The following is a 13,962-nucleotide window of genomic DNA, read 5'->3' as shown; positions in this document are numbered from 1 at the left end:
AGACGAATCCATCAATGACGGCTGTCCAGACACACATCGGCATTGGCGAGACAAGCTTGCTCACATCGCCCCAAAAACGTTCTGCGACGTCAAACCGGCGGATCCGTATGAGTCTCCAGATGAGTATGACCCAGTGCTTGTCTTCTTTTACCACATGGAGTCGATCAGAATCAACAAGTTTGGATCCCTTGAGATCGATACAGGTATCACTCCGCGAACACTCTTCGAGGATAGCGTTGCTGGCATTCGAGAGGGTGCGAGATTCACTGTCTGGGCCTGATATTCGCTCAACATATCTGCGAAAAGTGGTCAAGGGGAGAGAGCACATCTTCGCGGCGTGAACGCGGGAGGCAAATTTCAACACTTTGTTGAGTAGGCCTAAGTCTTCCGTAATAGCCAGCATAGCCGAAGTCATTGAGTGATACGTGTAGCGGAAAAGGACTTCTTGCAAGAAGGCTTTCACCGCGGAAGAGAATGAGCCCTTCATGGCATGTGCCGTCAGGAAATAGCAGACTGTCCGGGGATGGTGGACCGCTCGCAGGCCTACGGCATGAATGAAACGGTTGTATGATTCCCCGAGACCATGCCCCTGAAATTGCTTGAGGTAGGCTTCACGTTCCAGCATCAGTGTGCTGAGGATGTCGAAAAGGGACAGCACTGCATCAGGATTTCTCTTCAACGTGTAGTGTCGCATGCGCGCCCACAGACCAACACCGTCACGGGGATCCTTTGTAGCTGCAAGTGCCGCCAGCTCGTCAACGACACTGAGATCTATGTAATAGGAAAAACTACGACTTGTTTGAAGGTTTGCAATGAGATCCGAGTACTGGGAAGTACACTCACGGTTCGTGAAGTTGAGAGGTCGGAGCTGCCGCAGAGTCAACCATAGATGAGAGAGAAGGTCTACGTCGTTTAGCTTTTCGGTGGCGGCTTCAAGAAATTCGTCAGGAGGAGCAGCTGTGTCGTCGCCTGTTCGTATGAAGCCCAGAGAAAGCCCAGGGTTAGCTTGGTAGTACGCGATACTGTCAAGGTCAAGGAGAGGGTCTGCCGTGCCGGAAGATGTCGCGTGAATGAGCTGTAGTTGATGCTTAGCAGGCCCAAGCTTCTAGCTTGCTGCAGTGTTAACAGATGGCAGCAGCCAGCGCACTGATGATGACAGACCACGTCGTGCGGCAGGGCTCAGACGAGGGAGTCCTCGCGCTAGGCTGCGCGATATCATGGCCCTCGTATTTGGGTTAAGAAGTCTGGCAATATATCTGACGATTTAAAACTTTTGACGACGTACCGCGCAAGCGACGCTGGTGGCGGACCATGACGAGAAGACGGAGACATGCGCCACCAAGCTAAGGCTTAGCCGGGTATCTCCGGACGCGTCGGCGAGCGGCCTAGCATCAGTACAAGTTCGCTCATGAGGTCAACACCGAGGAAATGCTCACTTTCCGCCATCGTCTTCTGCGTTGCCTGAGAACTGCAGATTTTATTTCACAGAAATGGCGAGAACCTCCACTTTTCGTCTGAGAGAAACAGCGAAAAACCAGTCATCTCGTTCCGTTTCACTGCTTCCGAAGTGCTAGGTGATTCAACAGCTTTTCCTTCCAATCGGACTCTGCATCGAATTTACGAAAAATAGGTCTTGTCCTACCTATCATTTTCAGGCGCATTTAAGTGTAGCAACGGCCCCACGGCCCTTTACTCGGCTAGCGATCCCCTGCAATGTGTCACCAAAGCCATGTCAGCAAACATTATTCTGCGCACACTCCGCAAGCGAGTATCGGCGGGATATAATAATGACTTTGGTCAATTTTACCACGCAGTAAAGTGCAAGGCGGTCAATCACTGCCCATAGATCTTATGCGACTAGTCCAGAATCGACGTTATCGATGTTGATCCCAGGTGAAACGCGTTGACAGGCAAAACTGGCGACCCTGCGTGAAGCCAGCAGCAATGCACTCCCTCCCTCTTTCCTGTTCTTGTTGCAACATTTTCACTATCTACAAATGTCCAGCACCATGACAAATCTCTATCGGACGGTGCGTGCCATATGGCCGCCCGAGCCTAAATTCTCCACCGACCAGATCCCAGACCTGACTGGTAGGGTCACCATCGTCACTGGTACGCCCCTTCCACAGCTACTCCCCGGGCATGTGCTGAGCCTGGACATCAGGCACGAACACCGGCGTGGGCAAAGAGACTGCGAAGGTGCTCCTGCAGCACAACGCCAAGGTGTACCTTGCTGCGCGGACCCGGGCCAAGGCCGAGGCTGCTATCAAAGACCTGAAGGACGCGACAGGCAGGGACGCCATATTTCTAGAGCTGGATCTTGCGAACCTTGCGTCAGTGCGCAAGGCTGCGGAAGAGTTTCTAAGCAAAGAGCGCGAGCTGCATATTCTCTTCAACAATGCGTACGTCTCCGCCTCGTTCCTTCGGAACTCTCAGATCTGACGCAACAGGTACAGCGGCGTGATGGTCCCACCGATAGAACAGCTCACGGCAGAGGGATATGATTTGCAGTTCGGCACGAACGTCCTCGGGCACTGGTACTTCACACAGCTGCTCCTGTCCGCGCTGCAAGCAGACGCAAAGAGCTCCCCTGACGGCTATGCGCGCATCGCAACGGCGAGTAGCCATGGTGCGCATGTCGCCGGGCCCATCGACTGGAACACGCTCCGCGACCATCCGAGCCGTTAGAAGCTTGGTATAGGCATGCTGTATACCTAAAGCAAGCTGGTGGGTTGCATCGCCCATGAGTACATTACCGAATGCGGCTAACTGAGATGCAAAAGCTCAATGCCGTTGTCGCACACGAGTCTTCCAAGCGTTATAAGGACATGAGCATCCTCTGCTTCGCCTGCGACCCCGGTGCAATCAAAACCGAACTGAAGCGCAATGCAAGTCCCCTTCAGCAGAAGTTCACGGTGAGGACGAGTCTCTGTAAACGGAATGACAAGCCTGACTCGATTACCCCTAGGACTTCACGTCACACGAGCTGTGGTACGGTACACTTACGCAGCTGTGGGTCGGGACGATGGAGGAGGCGATTCAGTATAATGGCGAGGTATGTACGTTTCAAAAAGCAACATTAACGCGCTCTAATGCCATCTGTAGTTCATCATTCCATACGCTCGCCCGGGCAAGACGCAAGCTCAGATGTACGACCCCGAGATTGGTAAGCGCCTGTGGTTGTACATGGAGGAGGCGGTCAAGACCAAGTAGCCTTATTTTCTTGAACATTGACCTTTTCCTGCCCCTGCCACTATGCATTGCATGTGGCGCTGAGCCACGCATCATGTCGTATACATCCTGGAATATTCGTCTCCTGGCAGTTTATAAAAATAAAAATAAAATAAAATACTTTTCTGCACAAATATCACGGCACGTTGGAGTGAATATGTAACGTTGCAGTGCCTGGTGCGCCCATGCTCCTTTTCCAACACGGGAACGACTCTTGCTCTCAATCCATTCACGATGAATGCAATACATCATTTAACCATTGGATTCAATTCAAGCTCTCAAAAATCGCTCTATCACGCATATTCATGTGACACCGTATGGCATAGAGGAACGAGCTGCCAAGTACACTTCGTGAACACCTCTCCAGTCATGGGCCAGTAGCATGTGTTGACTGGCAGGTGAGTGTTGGGTGTCCCATCGTTAGACACCATTTATCATCTCGGCTGGTACACCTGGGCCGCTATCCTACGAAAGCAGAGAGCGTCTCGAAAACAAGCTAGTGTGCTCCTGAGCTATACCTGAACGCGGGGGTGCGCCCGTCCGTCCTCCACCGACGCTCCACCGGTGCTACGTTCATCGATCGGGGGCCAAGCAAACTGAAGACTCGTGTTTTGCGAACTACTAGCCGCGTCGCCAAGGGCCCGGAGCTTGAAAGTGAAGCGGGAGAGCGCTATGGAGAATAATCTGACAAAATATGGTCAGCATCCAATAGCACTGCAAGGTCTCTTGCTGGCAGCAGCAGTACTTACACGTCGGTCAACGCGGGCACGTCGGCATATAACTGACAACGAACGTAAGGTAAGGATGGTGAGAGGTGGGTCATCGAGTCAAGTCTTACCGATTGGTTGACAGAGAGTAGACTGAGGCCAGCAAGGACAAGAAGAATGCTCGTGCACTGTCAGCTACGAACGCTCGCGGAGAATGTGACTGGGGACATACCCAGAATACATTGTGCCTCAGCTTGATGTCAGTATCAAGCACGTCCTGGAGGGTTAACGGTACTCACCGTCTTTCCATAACGCCGCAAAAAGCGGCGAGTCGATGTGGAGTTTTTGCAAGGCGAACATCAGTCTTGCTGTTTTGAACCATGTTATTAAGAGGACGACGCTCTCCGTGAAGAAGGTAAAGACCGATCCAACGGCCACTGTGGATACTTCAGAAAAGCGCTTGCTCTGCTCAGCGAACATGCACACTCACAGCTTAATGTGAAGGAGCTGTGTATGAGCACTACAAAGCTACGTAGAATATGGGGCTCACAATATCTTATTATCGACAGTAGACTCAAGAGAGCTATACTGATTGCATCCTACCAGAGGAGGCAATTGTGCGCGTATGTCCAGCTTGAAATCATAGTACTGTTAAGATGTTCAATCCAAGGTAATAATCTATGCACAGAACGGTAGCTTACAAAGTTCACGCCGGGTCCCACAAGTCCTATCGCCAGCACAAGCGCAGCCGATATGCAGCTTCTGTTAGATATCCCATATATGCGCAGAGCAGAAAACGCTGCCGGGCGAGGGTGAATTAGGCTTTGCGGCGAAGTTGCCATGGTGTCAAGATTCTAACTCGCCTGCCATTGTGATGTGCATGATCATGGTGCACGTCTCACTGAAACGCCAGATGCCGTTACATCTGCGCAACGTGAGAGTTATAGTCAAAACTTGAAGCAAGGAGCTTACATCTGTGGTGAAAGATAAGACGCACAGAACTCAAAGCACTAACAGCGCAAAGACACATACATCGTCAGCGTGACTTGGAGCTTGGTGCAGCCGTGATGCCATGCCAGCGAAGCGTGCGAGGCGGTTGGCAAACATGATGTATCTGTTTATGAGGTAGAGATAGGTGGTCAGCGAGAATTTACGCCTCCAGATATGTGCAATCTCCTCTGAAACGGTCAGCAGACAGTCGTAGCAGAAAAGAACTGCAAGATTATCAGCTGGTAGATTGGGATAAATAGCTCTTCCACTACATACTAGTGGCCACAAGTTCCAAGTACGTGCCAATAGTCCTTCAGAAGAGAGCATCAACGATTTGAGCTGACGAGATAGAGGTCACTTGACATACGCATTGAACACATCCTGTGTGTTCAGGTTCTCCATGTCGGCCAGCGACATCAATGCAAAGCTGCTGCATGAGAATCCACTAGGATGCAAGACAATGATACTTCATGTCACAAAGTATATATGCGTAGAGAAAGACGGCCTTGGATCCGGAGGTCAGCAGATCCGAACAGCGAGCATAGCAACCAGCGAATATCGTAGATACTTAAGCCCATCGTGATTCATTAGTGGCAACAGGTATACAGAACAAATGTACAGGTCTTTTGTGACAGATTGTGAGCTGTTGGATTTCGGTGCAGTTTGAACCTTGGAGTGAATGCGACCATCACGGCGCCCTGACCAGTAACAGCCTGATTGACGGCTGGCAAGATTGCTGGCTTGTACTTGTTGTAATACTGCGCCCAAAGATTCCCATTACATGTTGACTGGGTTCAGAGAATGCAAAATAAACTATTCAGAGTACGGAGCGAAACAGACGAGATGAAGGAGAAGTGACCGAGACTGGGTCTTGCCATGGCCTTCCGGCCTCCGCCGGGTCATCGACGCCACCACGCCGATGGGACGCCAATTCAAGCAAGCTCCCGAACTGCCCAGATTATCTTACATAAGCAAAAGGTCCGTGCGCGCGCGCTGCTATAAGAATCTGCGCCTGCCTGCTGTGAATCCTTACCACTCTGGCCTTTTGGCTTAGATCAAGTGTAGTATCTGTTCTTAATAGTTTAACCACTATTATGAGGGCACCGCCCTCATTATTGGTTATCAAATTTTTGCCGCCCTTGTCCCTCGAGCTCTGCTTGCAACTCGGGGGCGTGATGACCTTGCCACTGCAGTACCGGCTTGCGTCGTCGGGGGATCCCTATCTCTTTTCCTTTGCTCTGTGTTCCTCACCTGCCAGTTGGTCGGTGTGTGCATCGGGCAAAAGAACTGGGAAACTGGGAATTAGTCCTCAGATTGGGTTTATCTCAATTGCTACGGTGTTGATATGTCATCTTATTGGATTTGGTGTTATCATAGTGAAGTTGGCAGCTCTACATTCTCATTATGTGCAGAAGCCTAACCGTAGCTTTGCGCTATTATACCATAGGTTACATTGCGTCTCCCACCATCAATACCATTGGTGCCCTAAGGCTGCGAACTTATGTTGCTATGCCCACGAGCATGATAGGTTTCGCACAGAAAAGGTAGCCAACAAATTTACAACTGTATTATGCCATCCGAGAGTACACTAATGATACAGATTGCATTGCGGTACCTTACGAGCTGTTGTTCTCGCCGAGACCAACAGCGTTCTTGACGCGCTGGCCAATCGAGGGCTGCAAAGCGATGACGTGAGCGCGGATAGCCACCATGCGCATCGCGTACACATTACCTGAGTGCCTTCGTTGCTGTTGCCGGAGACGGCATCACCGACCTGCTGGGTGGTGGACTTCTGGCTCTAAAGCAGATTTATTAAAATCTCGCGCCATCTAGTGCAGAAGACGGTAGCGACTTACCGCAGGCTGAACAGTGGACGCAGCGGAGTCAGCGTTCCCCTTGAGCTTATCGCCCAAGTGCTCGGTGGTGGACTTCTCAGAGTCGGGCTGCACAGGCGCATCGTCGGCATCGTGTCACACGACATGCAAAGCACTTGTCCGTACCTTGATCGCAGCGCCGGCCTTGTCGGTGAAAGACTCGCGGAAGTTGTCGGACATGATGATTATAAGAAGTGCTTGGAGTTGTGGAGTACAGAGATGAGTGGGTATTCGGTTGGTGAGGACGATTTATACTCGCGTCGAGCCTTATATACCTCCCGCCGGGCCCGCTCTGGGACGAAAAATCGCGTCATAGCGGGCGCGTCGTCATCGACGGTGGGGCCCTCCTCGCAGCAGTCGTGGAGCGGGCGACGCATCTGCGTCACATGCTGTCAGAGTGGCGCGTGTCCCGAAACCGCGCTTCGGCCCATCTTGTCCCCGGACGACGCAAGCCTAGGCCCTAGGCGCACATGACGAAGAGACGTATGGGCCTGAAGGCGCTGCGTTCGTCACGTCGCAAAGTCGTGCCCGCGGGCTAACACGCGCCATCCTCGATACGTTCCCGATCGTCAAGTTCGATCGCGTGGAGGACGCGAGGGCGCCGGTGCCTATACCGAAGGACATCGAGGCGGCAACCGTGGAGGTAAACAAGACGCGGCACACGGAACAGCTCGAGCTTGCTGAGCTGCCTGCTGTCCGGGCGATGCTGGCTACGGACAATGAAGACGACAAGGAGCCCGCATATGGGGTCTCAGAGGAGATGCGGCGTGGGAGTCTCGAGGCGGGCTCGAGCTCGTCTCAGCTGTCAACGCCCGTGGTCAGGCCGAGGATACCAGCTGCACGTGCCGAAGCGTCCACGTCCTCCGCCATGAGCATGGGCGACCAAGATCTCGTCCCTGACGCCATTGGTCGCGAAACGTGTCCGATCTGCATCGTGGACTTCGAAGAAGGGGACGACTTGCGCGTGCTGCCGTGCGAAGGGCACCATCGCTTCCATCAGCAGTGCGTCGACCAGTGGTTGCTCGAACTTTCAGGCAGCTGTCCGCTTTGTCGACAAGGTGCGTTCTACTGCCTCATCGTACCGTTCCTGTGCGCTCATTATGACGCAGACTTTCATGTGCTCGAAACGATGATGCACTCGACTGACGGCCACGGTGATCTCCCTCCACCGCCCGAGTTTGGGAACAGCAGGCCACTGTCGACTGCCGGAGCAAGGTTTTCCCGGTACATTCGTCTGGCTCGGCGCACGAGACGTCGTAATCGCGAGGGCGTCCCGCACGGATATGACCCGACGAATCCTCCCATGCCTCCAGCTCCCGAGACGACGCTCTGAGGACTATGATGCCTGTATCACATGCTCCCCCGTCTTTCCTCTTTCTGCTCTCGTTCTCTGCCTGTTTTTGGTGCTTTTCGGATCTGTTGCCGTGTATTATATCTCGCCCTGCACACTCGATATCTCGCCCTGCACACTCGATATTGCTGGCCTTCGCATACGCTGTATATACGTGGAGTATTGTATAGTCCTAATGTTGCTGTCTCACCGCCTGCACGAGGCCCATAGCGCTCGGGGTGTCGGATGGCACGAACGGCCTGCCAAACATGTCAGGAAATACACTGCTAAGTGCCTGGGTGCGTTACTTACACCTGAGATGATCACTACACAGAAAAGTGCGGACACACAGCCCGTGATAACGTACAGAATTATCCTGCCGGGTGAATTCAATCAGCTCTCCATTCACCACAAAACAAGGCGAGTTTCTTACATGGCGAGGCTGGATCGAGGGTTCGACGACGGGTCACCATTGGTTGATGAGACTTCCGAGTTGCTCCCGTTGCCCCCCAAACTAGAGTCTCCTGTTGCATTCGAAGCAACGAGCGCGGCAAAGAGGAAATTCGGGGCTTTTATAGTGCCGAGCGTGAGCGAGGCGTTCACGATGGCCACAGACTCGTCGAGCAGCGTGGCATTGAAGTTTTGGTACTGTGACTGATTGAGGGCCTTGTACTCGACCTCGATCATCCTACGGGCGGACATGTGAGCGTCAGCGGAGGCGAGCGAGAGGCAGAGAGAGAGCGTGAGTACGTACTGCGACGCGGAGAGCGACGGCGAGGAGAATATGTCCATCACTTGATCGAAGTTCTCAGGGTTCGCATAGTCAGGGTTGATAACGCAGCGTTCGCTGTACGCAGAATAGAGGAGCTAGGGACATGTTGTATCAGCGCATAGTCGATGGAATGGAGCGAGGACTGACCGCAGAGACGGCGCCCCTGTCGCGGGCGAGTGTGAAGATGTCGTCCTCCATGGACGCATCGGTGGAGTTAGCGTCACAGGAGACCAGCGCGATCCAGGGCGTCGTGGCTGATAAGCACAGTGGTCAATTGCAGTGTCTCTTAGTCATCGGACCGCCGCCCTGAGCACAAAACAAAGTTGTTCGACTTGCAGTACACAGAAGATGAGCTCCTGGCGCGCTTTCAAAGAGGCACCTGTCTTCCCACGTCGTTTGACCATCTTTTATGATTGATGATGCTTGCGACAAGGCCGAGCAGCGAACCCGTGTTCCGAGACAGTACTCACTAGTATCATTCGAGAGCTTAAACTCCGAGAAGTGGACAAGAACGCCCTGCGCTACCACTCAGAAACCCTAGAATTCTCCGAGAGTCGATGACGCACCTTGCTAATCCCATCGCTGTCTGCTCCTACTAGCTGGTAGGACACATCCTCGGCGTACTCCCCTCCAAACCACTCCAGGACGAGTTGTGAGGGGCTGGTGGAATTATCGTCTGGGAAAGTATCGTTTGTGGGTGATGCGGGGATGTAAGCTTGTACAGAGGACCAGAGTGACGATCCTATGACAGCGAAGACTAGCATCCATGACGTGAACAACAGCGCGGGCCGTGAGTAGAACATGGAGGGAGGCCACTAGTGTCGTCGCGGACGAGGAGTGCACATCCAAAGCGAGGCAGACAGGTTTAAGAGGGAGCGGAGAGCGGGTCAGGCTGAGGATATATGACCGTGAGCCTTCGAAGCTTTGCAGCCTCGCTCTCCCAAGCCACAGTGCTCCCGGCATCGCGCCCCTGCGGGGCGTGCCCGAGACGCCCAAAACACGCTCCTTTCCTGTATACAACTGCCAAGGGTGCCCGCCAGCTTCCCTATTTTCTCGGCACTCGGATTCTCTTTCTGTTATACCAACTCCTCGATAGACGGAGCGAACTGCCTGTCAATCGGCGCAGCGTACTTGTGGCCCGGGTATAGCACGACTTTCTACTATGCCGTTTCAAAGCATCACCAATAGTGCCACTAAATCATCGGTTCACACAATACAATTGGCTGAGATACAAGTCGCAACCCGTCTAAGCTGGGCGAAGGAGACAGCAAGGTGAGGCGATTATAGTACTAGTGATGGAGTGCCCGTGCCGCATACAATAGGAACATACACAAACTATTGGGATATTCTGTACGAAAGTCGTGCACAGGTTCAGTACCAATCCTGAATATCCCACATCTCCTTGATCTTCTGAGAGAGTCTATCTGCGCCCTCCAGATTTGGCGAGCAGCTGTACAGCCCGCGGAGGCTGCAAAGCTTCACCAGGTTGTCCACCCCGATCTTAGCAAGCACTTCGGCATTCGGATTCGACGCAGCGGGAAGTATACATGAACTTTGAATGTCTAGTGACGGGGAGATATGCAATTTCAACGCCGCTCCTTAAACTTCCACATCTCCCTGATCTTCTGACACAGCGTATCAGAGTCCTTCAAGTCCGGCGAGCAGCGATACAGCCCGCGGAGGGTGCAAAGTCTCACCAGGTTGTCCAGCCCGATCTTCCCAATCTCCTCGACGGCTGGATCCTGCTCTCGTCGTACAAGCTTCTCGATAGCTAGCCCAAACGGCTTGTCGAGCTGCACAGTATACTTGTGGTAAAGTGCGATTCTATCGACAGGGTCTTCGATGTCCCACCGCAGTTTGTCCAGATAGATGCTGTGTACTGCGCCGAAGTCCCATCGATGTGCGAATTCCACAACGGTAAGCCAGTCCTGAGTTGGGGGTGGAGGGCTTTCGACTGGCAGTGTGTCATAGGCTGGCATGTCAATCTTATAGCTGGAAATCGGCTCGGAAGTCAAAGAGATGTACCGTTTGAGCGTTCACGCAACTTCACGGTAAACATGCCTTGGACAAATTGCGTCCAGTACGGTTTTCATGTCTTCGGAGGTGATATCATCGAAGGTCAACGGATTCTCCCTATGACTGCCTTCACCGTACGGAGGCTCCGATACCGGCTGCGAGCATCCATATTCAGATTCCAATCTCTGCTTGAGCATAGGCGAGTTGAATTTGACGATGCGCTCGTCGATCTCGAAAATAGTGTCCTCTGCCTGGGGCCACAGATACGTCGGTCAGCATTTTAACAAGATCTGGAGCCATGTCCATACTCTGATGTAAAGGATCTTGACGTGATACACATCTGATAGCTTGAAAGCAGCCATGAATGGAGTCGATGAGAGCTGAGATACGATGTGAATATGTCTCGAGGTGTGTTGGAGAGGAAAAGGGCTCTTCATGCCTCTTTATACTCTGCAGACGTCCTGTGCAGCATTTCCTGCATATAGTACGGTGGTCAAGATGGCGCCACTGGTCACCGGGGGTATCCTTTAGGGGAGGTCCGCATAAAGGTATCCTTGTAATGTCTTGTTCTAGCTCTGCGCTGTCCGAATCGATACAAGAACCGTTGCAGGTGACTCGACGCACGCTCGTCAGTTGTCCGTCAGAGCTGTCAGCTAGATTCGTGACCACGACGCGACGACCTCCGAAAGATGCTCGTCGCCGCACGAAGAATAAGACGAGCCGTTCAAGATGCAGGGCGCAACACGTTGTTCGGCAAGAGCTGATGGCATGCGGGGCTTTGCTGCGGTAGACCTGGAAAAGGCAGACAGAAAGACATATTATGCCGCGTTAAAGCTTAGAAGAGCATAGCCACACCTCGTCTCGTCATTGAGAACAACGTTGGCCCACATGGTACAATTAGCTGTGATACAGGGAGGTTCCGCCTAAAATGAGTGTACAAGCAAGATGATCACAGCGATAGCGTGCCGCGTACAAGAAGGTATAATGTGACAATGGTATAAGAGAAGCCTGAGAAAGAGCTGATGGCAGAACTCGTAACAGTGTCGGGCCTGGGACTCGGGTGAGACTGTATTCCGGCAGACGATAAGGGGGACTCACGGTTGAGCATTAGAGTCGTCAGAATAGGATGGGCAAAGGTCAGTTGAGCTATATTCGCAATTTGTAAGGGATTTATATGCCAAATGAGGGTATATCCATACTTGGGGTTCGCAGGGCAGCAGACCCCGTAGGTTTGGTTAATGCTACCGAGCGCGGCCGCGTTGTGACCGCCTGCCCAGTCGTCGACACAGGATACGATCTCGTAGCTGACGTTCCAGACGCCAAAATCCTAAATAACGAACAGGTATGTCGACAAGAGGGATACGGGAAGAGAGGGAGGCCACGTACTGAGTATCCATAAAGCGAGACATTGCTAGGAAAGAAATTGGGAGAAATTGAAGACGAAGGCCAAGCAAGGTCGAAATTAATGTATTGCTCTCCTCTACATGTAATGTCAATCTCATTGTACTCCAATGATGAATAGCATGCGCACGAGTTGGGATGGCCAGGCGTGGCAGAGCACAAGCCAGTCCCTCCACCAGGACACAGGTCGGTGACCTTGACCACCACACTACTTGCAACAGTGGGGAAGAATGGAGGAGTTGGCGTGTACGTGTTCAAGAGGGTCAAGTTGAAACAGCGTCCGCAAGCTGGACCATAGGCGATGCTGCTCCCGAAGGCTGCCTGACTCATGGCGGCGGTCGGGTAGTGAGTGCTGTCTGCAGTGCAGCCGCAGGCCGCGATGTAGTTATCTGGCAAGGTATAGTGAGTCATGGTCGCTGTTCCCGAGGGCGGATACTGCAACCACTGCGCGAGGGCTGTGGGTATCCATGCGAGAGTGAGAGTGAGAGCGTGAAGCTGGAGCAGCATGATGGGTATCGAGAGAGCGACCGAGCCTGAAGGAGTGGACTGGGGCGGCGCATGGGCGGCGCAGACAACGCAGGGCAGAAAGATGAGGATCCGGGGCGAGGACCAGCGACTGCGATCAGAGTCTCAGCTTGAGCATTGTGGCGCTCGGGAAGTCACGTGATTTGGCGCTTGCTCGCGCCATGCCGCGATTTGGCAGTTGTCCGCAACGTCGACGAGCGCGCACAGCCCCCGCCTCGCGTCGCTCACACCCGCAGCGATGAAGGCCCTCTACCCGACCTCGCATCACATCCCCTCCCTCTCCGAGGCCGCCCTCGCCCTCAAGATTGCCCGGCACTCGCCCTGCTCCATCTGCACCGCCGAAATATGCCCCGGACTCCACCCGCCGCCCATGTTCGAGCTCGTCCCGGACTCGGACGACTCCTACGACTGCGGCTACCTTTCCAGCTGTGCCTGCGGACACGAGGCCGCAGACCACGGCGCGGATTTATCCCAGATCAGCCGCGACGAGTTCAAACGCCGAGGCCGTGTAGCCGTGCGCATTGATGAACTCTTGCAGGTGAGCCATCGGCGAATATTCTGTCCTATTTCTACCCAATCTTGACGCTCATCTGTAGGTACTTGGCTGTGAAGTCATCTTTCTAACTAGCTGGCTCACGTCTGACCTCCTCTGGTCCTCTGGCCTTAGGATGACGATCGACTCCTCGACTTCGACTACACCAACAACGACATCGAGTCGTTGCGACAGCAGATGACGCTGCCCGAGGCGGCAGACAGCCCGTCCTCCGATATTCTCGGCTCGCTGGGTACGCACAACCCTAGCGCTTACGCTCCTTCACTTTCTCACCAACTCCTGTGCGCAGTCCCTTCAGAATCCGAGGAGAAAGGCCCGCTCTCGCCCGCTTCCTCTTTCCTGAGCGAAGCCTTCGACGGCGACGGCGAGCCGCCCCCGAAACGCCGGCGCGTCTCCTACTCATCGCTCAGCTCCGACTCGCTCTCCTCCGAGGACGAGGAGAAGCCGCTCGCTGCGGCGGCGGCTGCGTCGTCGCGTCCAGAGCAGCAGCAGCAGCAGCAGCCATCACCCGAGATGCCGCACAAGTCGCCTGTGTTGCGGAGCGGCAAGGGACGCGAAGGGCG

General features: G+C 53.6%; 7 protein-coding genes across 7 annotated transcripts in view; 3 read left to right on the top strand and 4 right to left on the bottom strand.

Annotated features, from left to right (window-relative positions):
* Positions 1-1,420: 1,420 nt before the first annotated feature.
* PHACADRAFT_175061 (uncharacterized protein) lies at positions 1,421-3,213 on the top strand (the record flags this gene model as incomplete). Its single annotated transcript, XM_007397169.1, has 7 exons — positions 1,421-1,574; positions 1,631-2,112; positions 2,165-2,402; positions 2,457-2,683; positions 2,749-2,915; positions 2,969-3,055; positions 3,106-3,213. The coding sequence occupies exons 2-7, from the start codon at positions 1,998-2,000 to the stop codon at positions 3,211-3,213; spliced, it is 942 nt and encodes a 313-aa protein (XP_007397231.1). The 5' UTR covers positions 1,421-1,574; positions 1,631-1,997.
* Positions 3,214-4,636: 1,423 nt separating this feature from the next.
* On the bottom strand, positions 4,637-5,150 carry PHACADRAFT_51048 (uncharacterized protein; the record flags this gene model as incomplete). The annotated part of the gene is made up of 2 exons (XM_007396501.1): positions 4,637-4,792; positions 4,971-5,150. Coding segments are annotated over 2 exons (336 nt in total), but the record flags the coding sequence as incomplete, so codon positions are not given.
* A 1,326-nt stretch (positions 5,151-6,476) lies between these two features.
* PHACADRAFT_123712 (uncharacterized protein) lies at positions 6,477-7,145 on the bottom strand. Its single transcript, XM_007397168.1, has 3 exons — positions 6,929-7,145; positions 6,785-6,871; positions 6,477-6,726 (listed from the first exon to the last, which is right to left on the bottom strand). Exons 1-3 carry the CDS (start codon positions 6,980-6,982, stop codon positions 6,517-6,519), a joined length of 351 nt encoding a protein of 116 aa, XP_007397230.1. The 5' UTR covers positions 6,983-7,145; the 3' UTR covers positions 6,477-6,516.
* A 43-nt stretch (positions 7,146-7,188) lies between these two features.
* PHACADRAFT_196968 (uncharacterized protein) lies at positions 7,189-8,135 on the top strand (the record flags this gene model as incomplete). Its single annotated transcript, XM_007397167.1, has 3 exons — positions 7,189-7,206; positions 7,260-7,860; positions 7,912-8,135. 3 exons carry the CDS (start codon positions 7,189-7,191, stop codon positions 8,133-8,135), a joined length of 843 nt encoding a protein of 280 aa, XP_007397229.1.
* Positions 8,136-8,325: 190 nt separating this feature from the next.
* Positions 8,326-9,707, bottom strand: PHACADRAFT_196967 (uncharacterized protein; the record flags this gene model as incomplete). The annotated part of the gene is made up of 7 exons (XM_007397166.1): positions 8,326-8,392; positions 8,500-8,508; positions 8,566-8,820; positions 8,887-8,999; positions 9,052-9,158; positions 9,375-9,420; positions 9,471-9,707. The coding sequence occupies 7 exons, from the start codon at positions 9,705-9,707 to the stop codon at positions 8,326-8,328; spliced, it is 834 nt and encodes a 277-aa protein (XP_007397228.1).
* A 719-nt stretch (positions 9,708-10,426) lies between these two features.
* PHACADRAFT_258456 (uncharacterized protein) lies at positions 10,427-12,912 on the bottom strand. The gene is made up of 9 exons (XM_007397165.1): positions 12,452-12,912; positions 12,307-12,400; positions 12,120-12,247; positions 12,019-12,066; positions 11,360-11,969; positions 11,229-11,300; positions 10,930-11,171; positions 10,602-10,876; positions 10,427-10,526 (listed from the first exon to the last, which is right to left on the bottom strand). Exons 1-5 carry the CDS (start codon positions 12,826-12,828, stop codon positions 11,870-11,872), a joined length of 747 nt encoding a protein of 248 aa, XP_007397227.1. The 5' UTR covers positions 12,829-12,912; the 3' UTR covers positions 10,427-10,526; positions 10,602-10,876; positions 10,930-11,171; positions 11,229-11,300; positions 11,360-11,869.
* A 149-nt stretch (positions 12,913-13,061) lies between these two features.
* The window catches only part of PHACADRAFT_258454 (uncharacterized protein), a 3,892-nt gene continuing 2,991 nt past the window's right edge, over positions 13,062-13,962 (top strand). Inside the window, exons 1-2 of the mRNA XM_007397164.1 lie at positions 13,062-13,384; positions 13,514-13,631. Coding sequence (XP_007397226.1) covers positions 13,085-13,384; positions 13,514-13,631 — 418 coding nt within the window. The 5' untranslated portion in view covers positions 13,062-13,084. The remainder of the gene's footprint in view (positions 13,385-13,513; positions 13,632-13,962) is intronic.

This window comes from Phanerochaete carnosa (assembly GCF_000300595.1).
Source record: "Phanerochaete carnosa HHB-10118-sp unplaced genomic scaffold PHACAscaffold_6, whole genome shotgun sequence".
Classification (NCBI taxonomy): Eukaryota; Fungi; Basidiomycota; class Agaricomycetes; order Polyporales; family Phanerochaetaceae; genus Phanerochaete; species Phanerochaete carnosa.
Note: the sequence above shows the minus strand (reverse complement) of the source record. Positions and strands in the feature narration are given on the sequence as shown.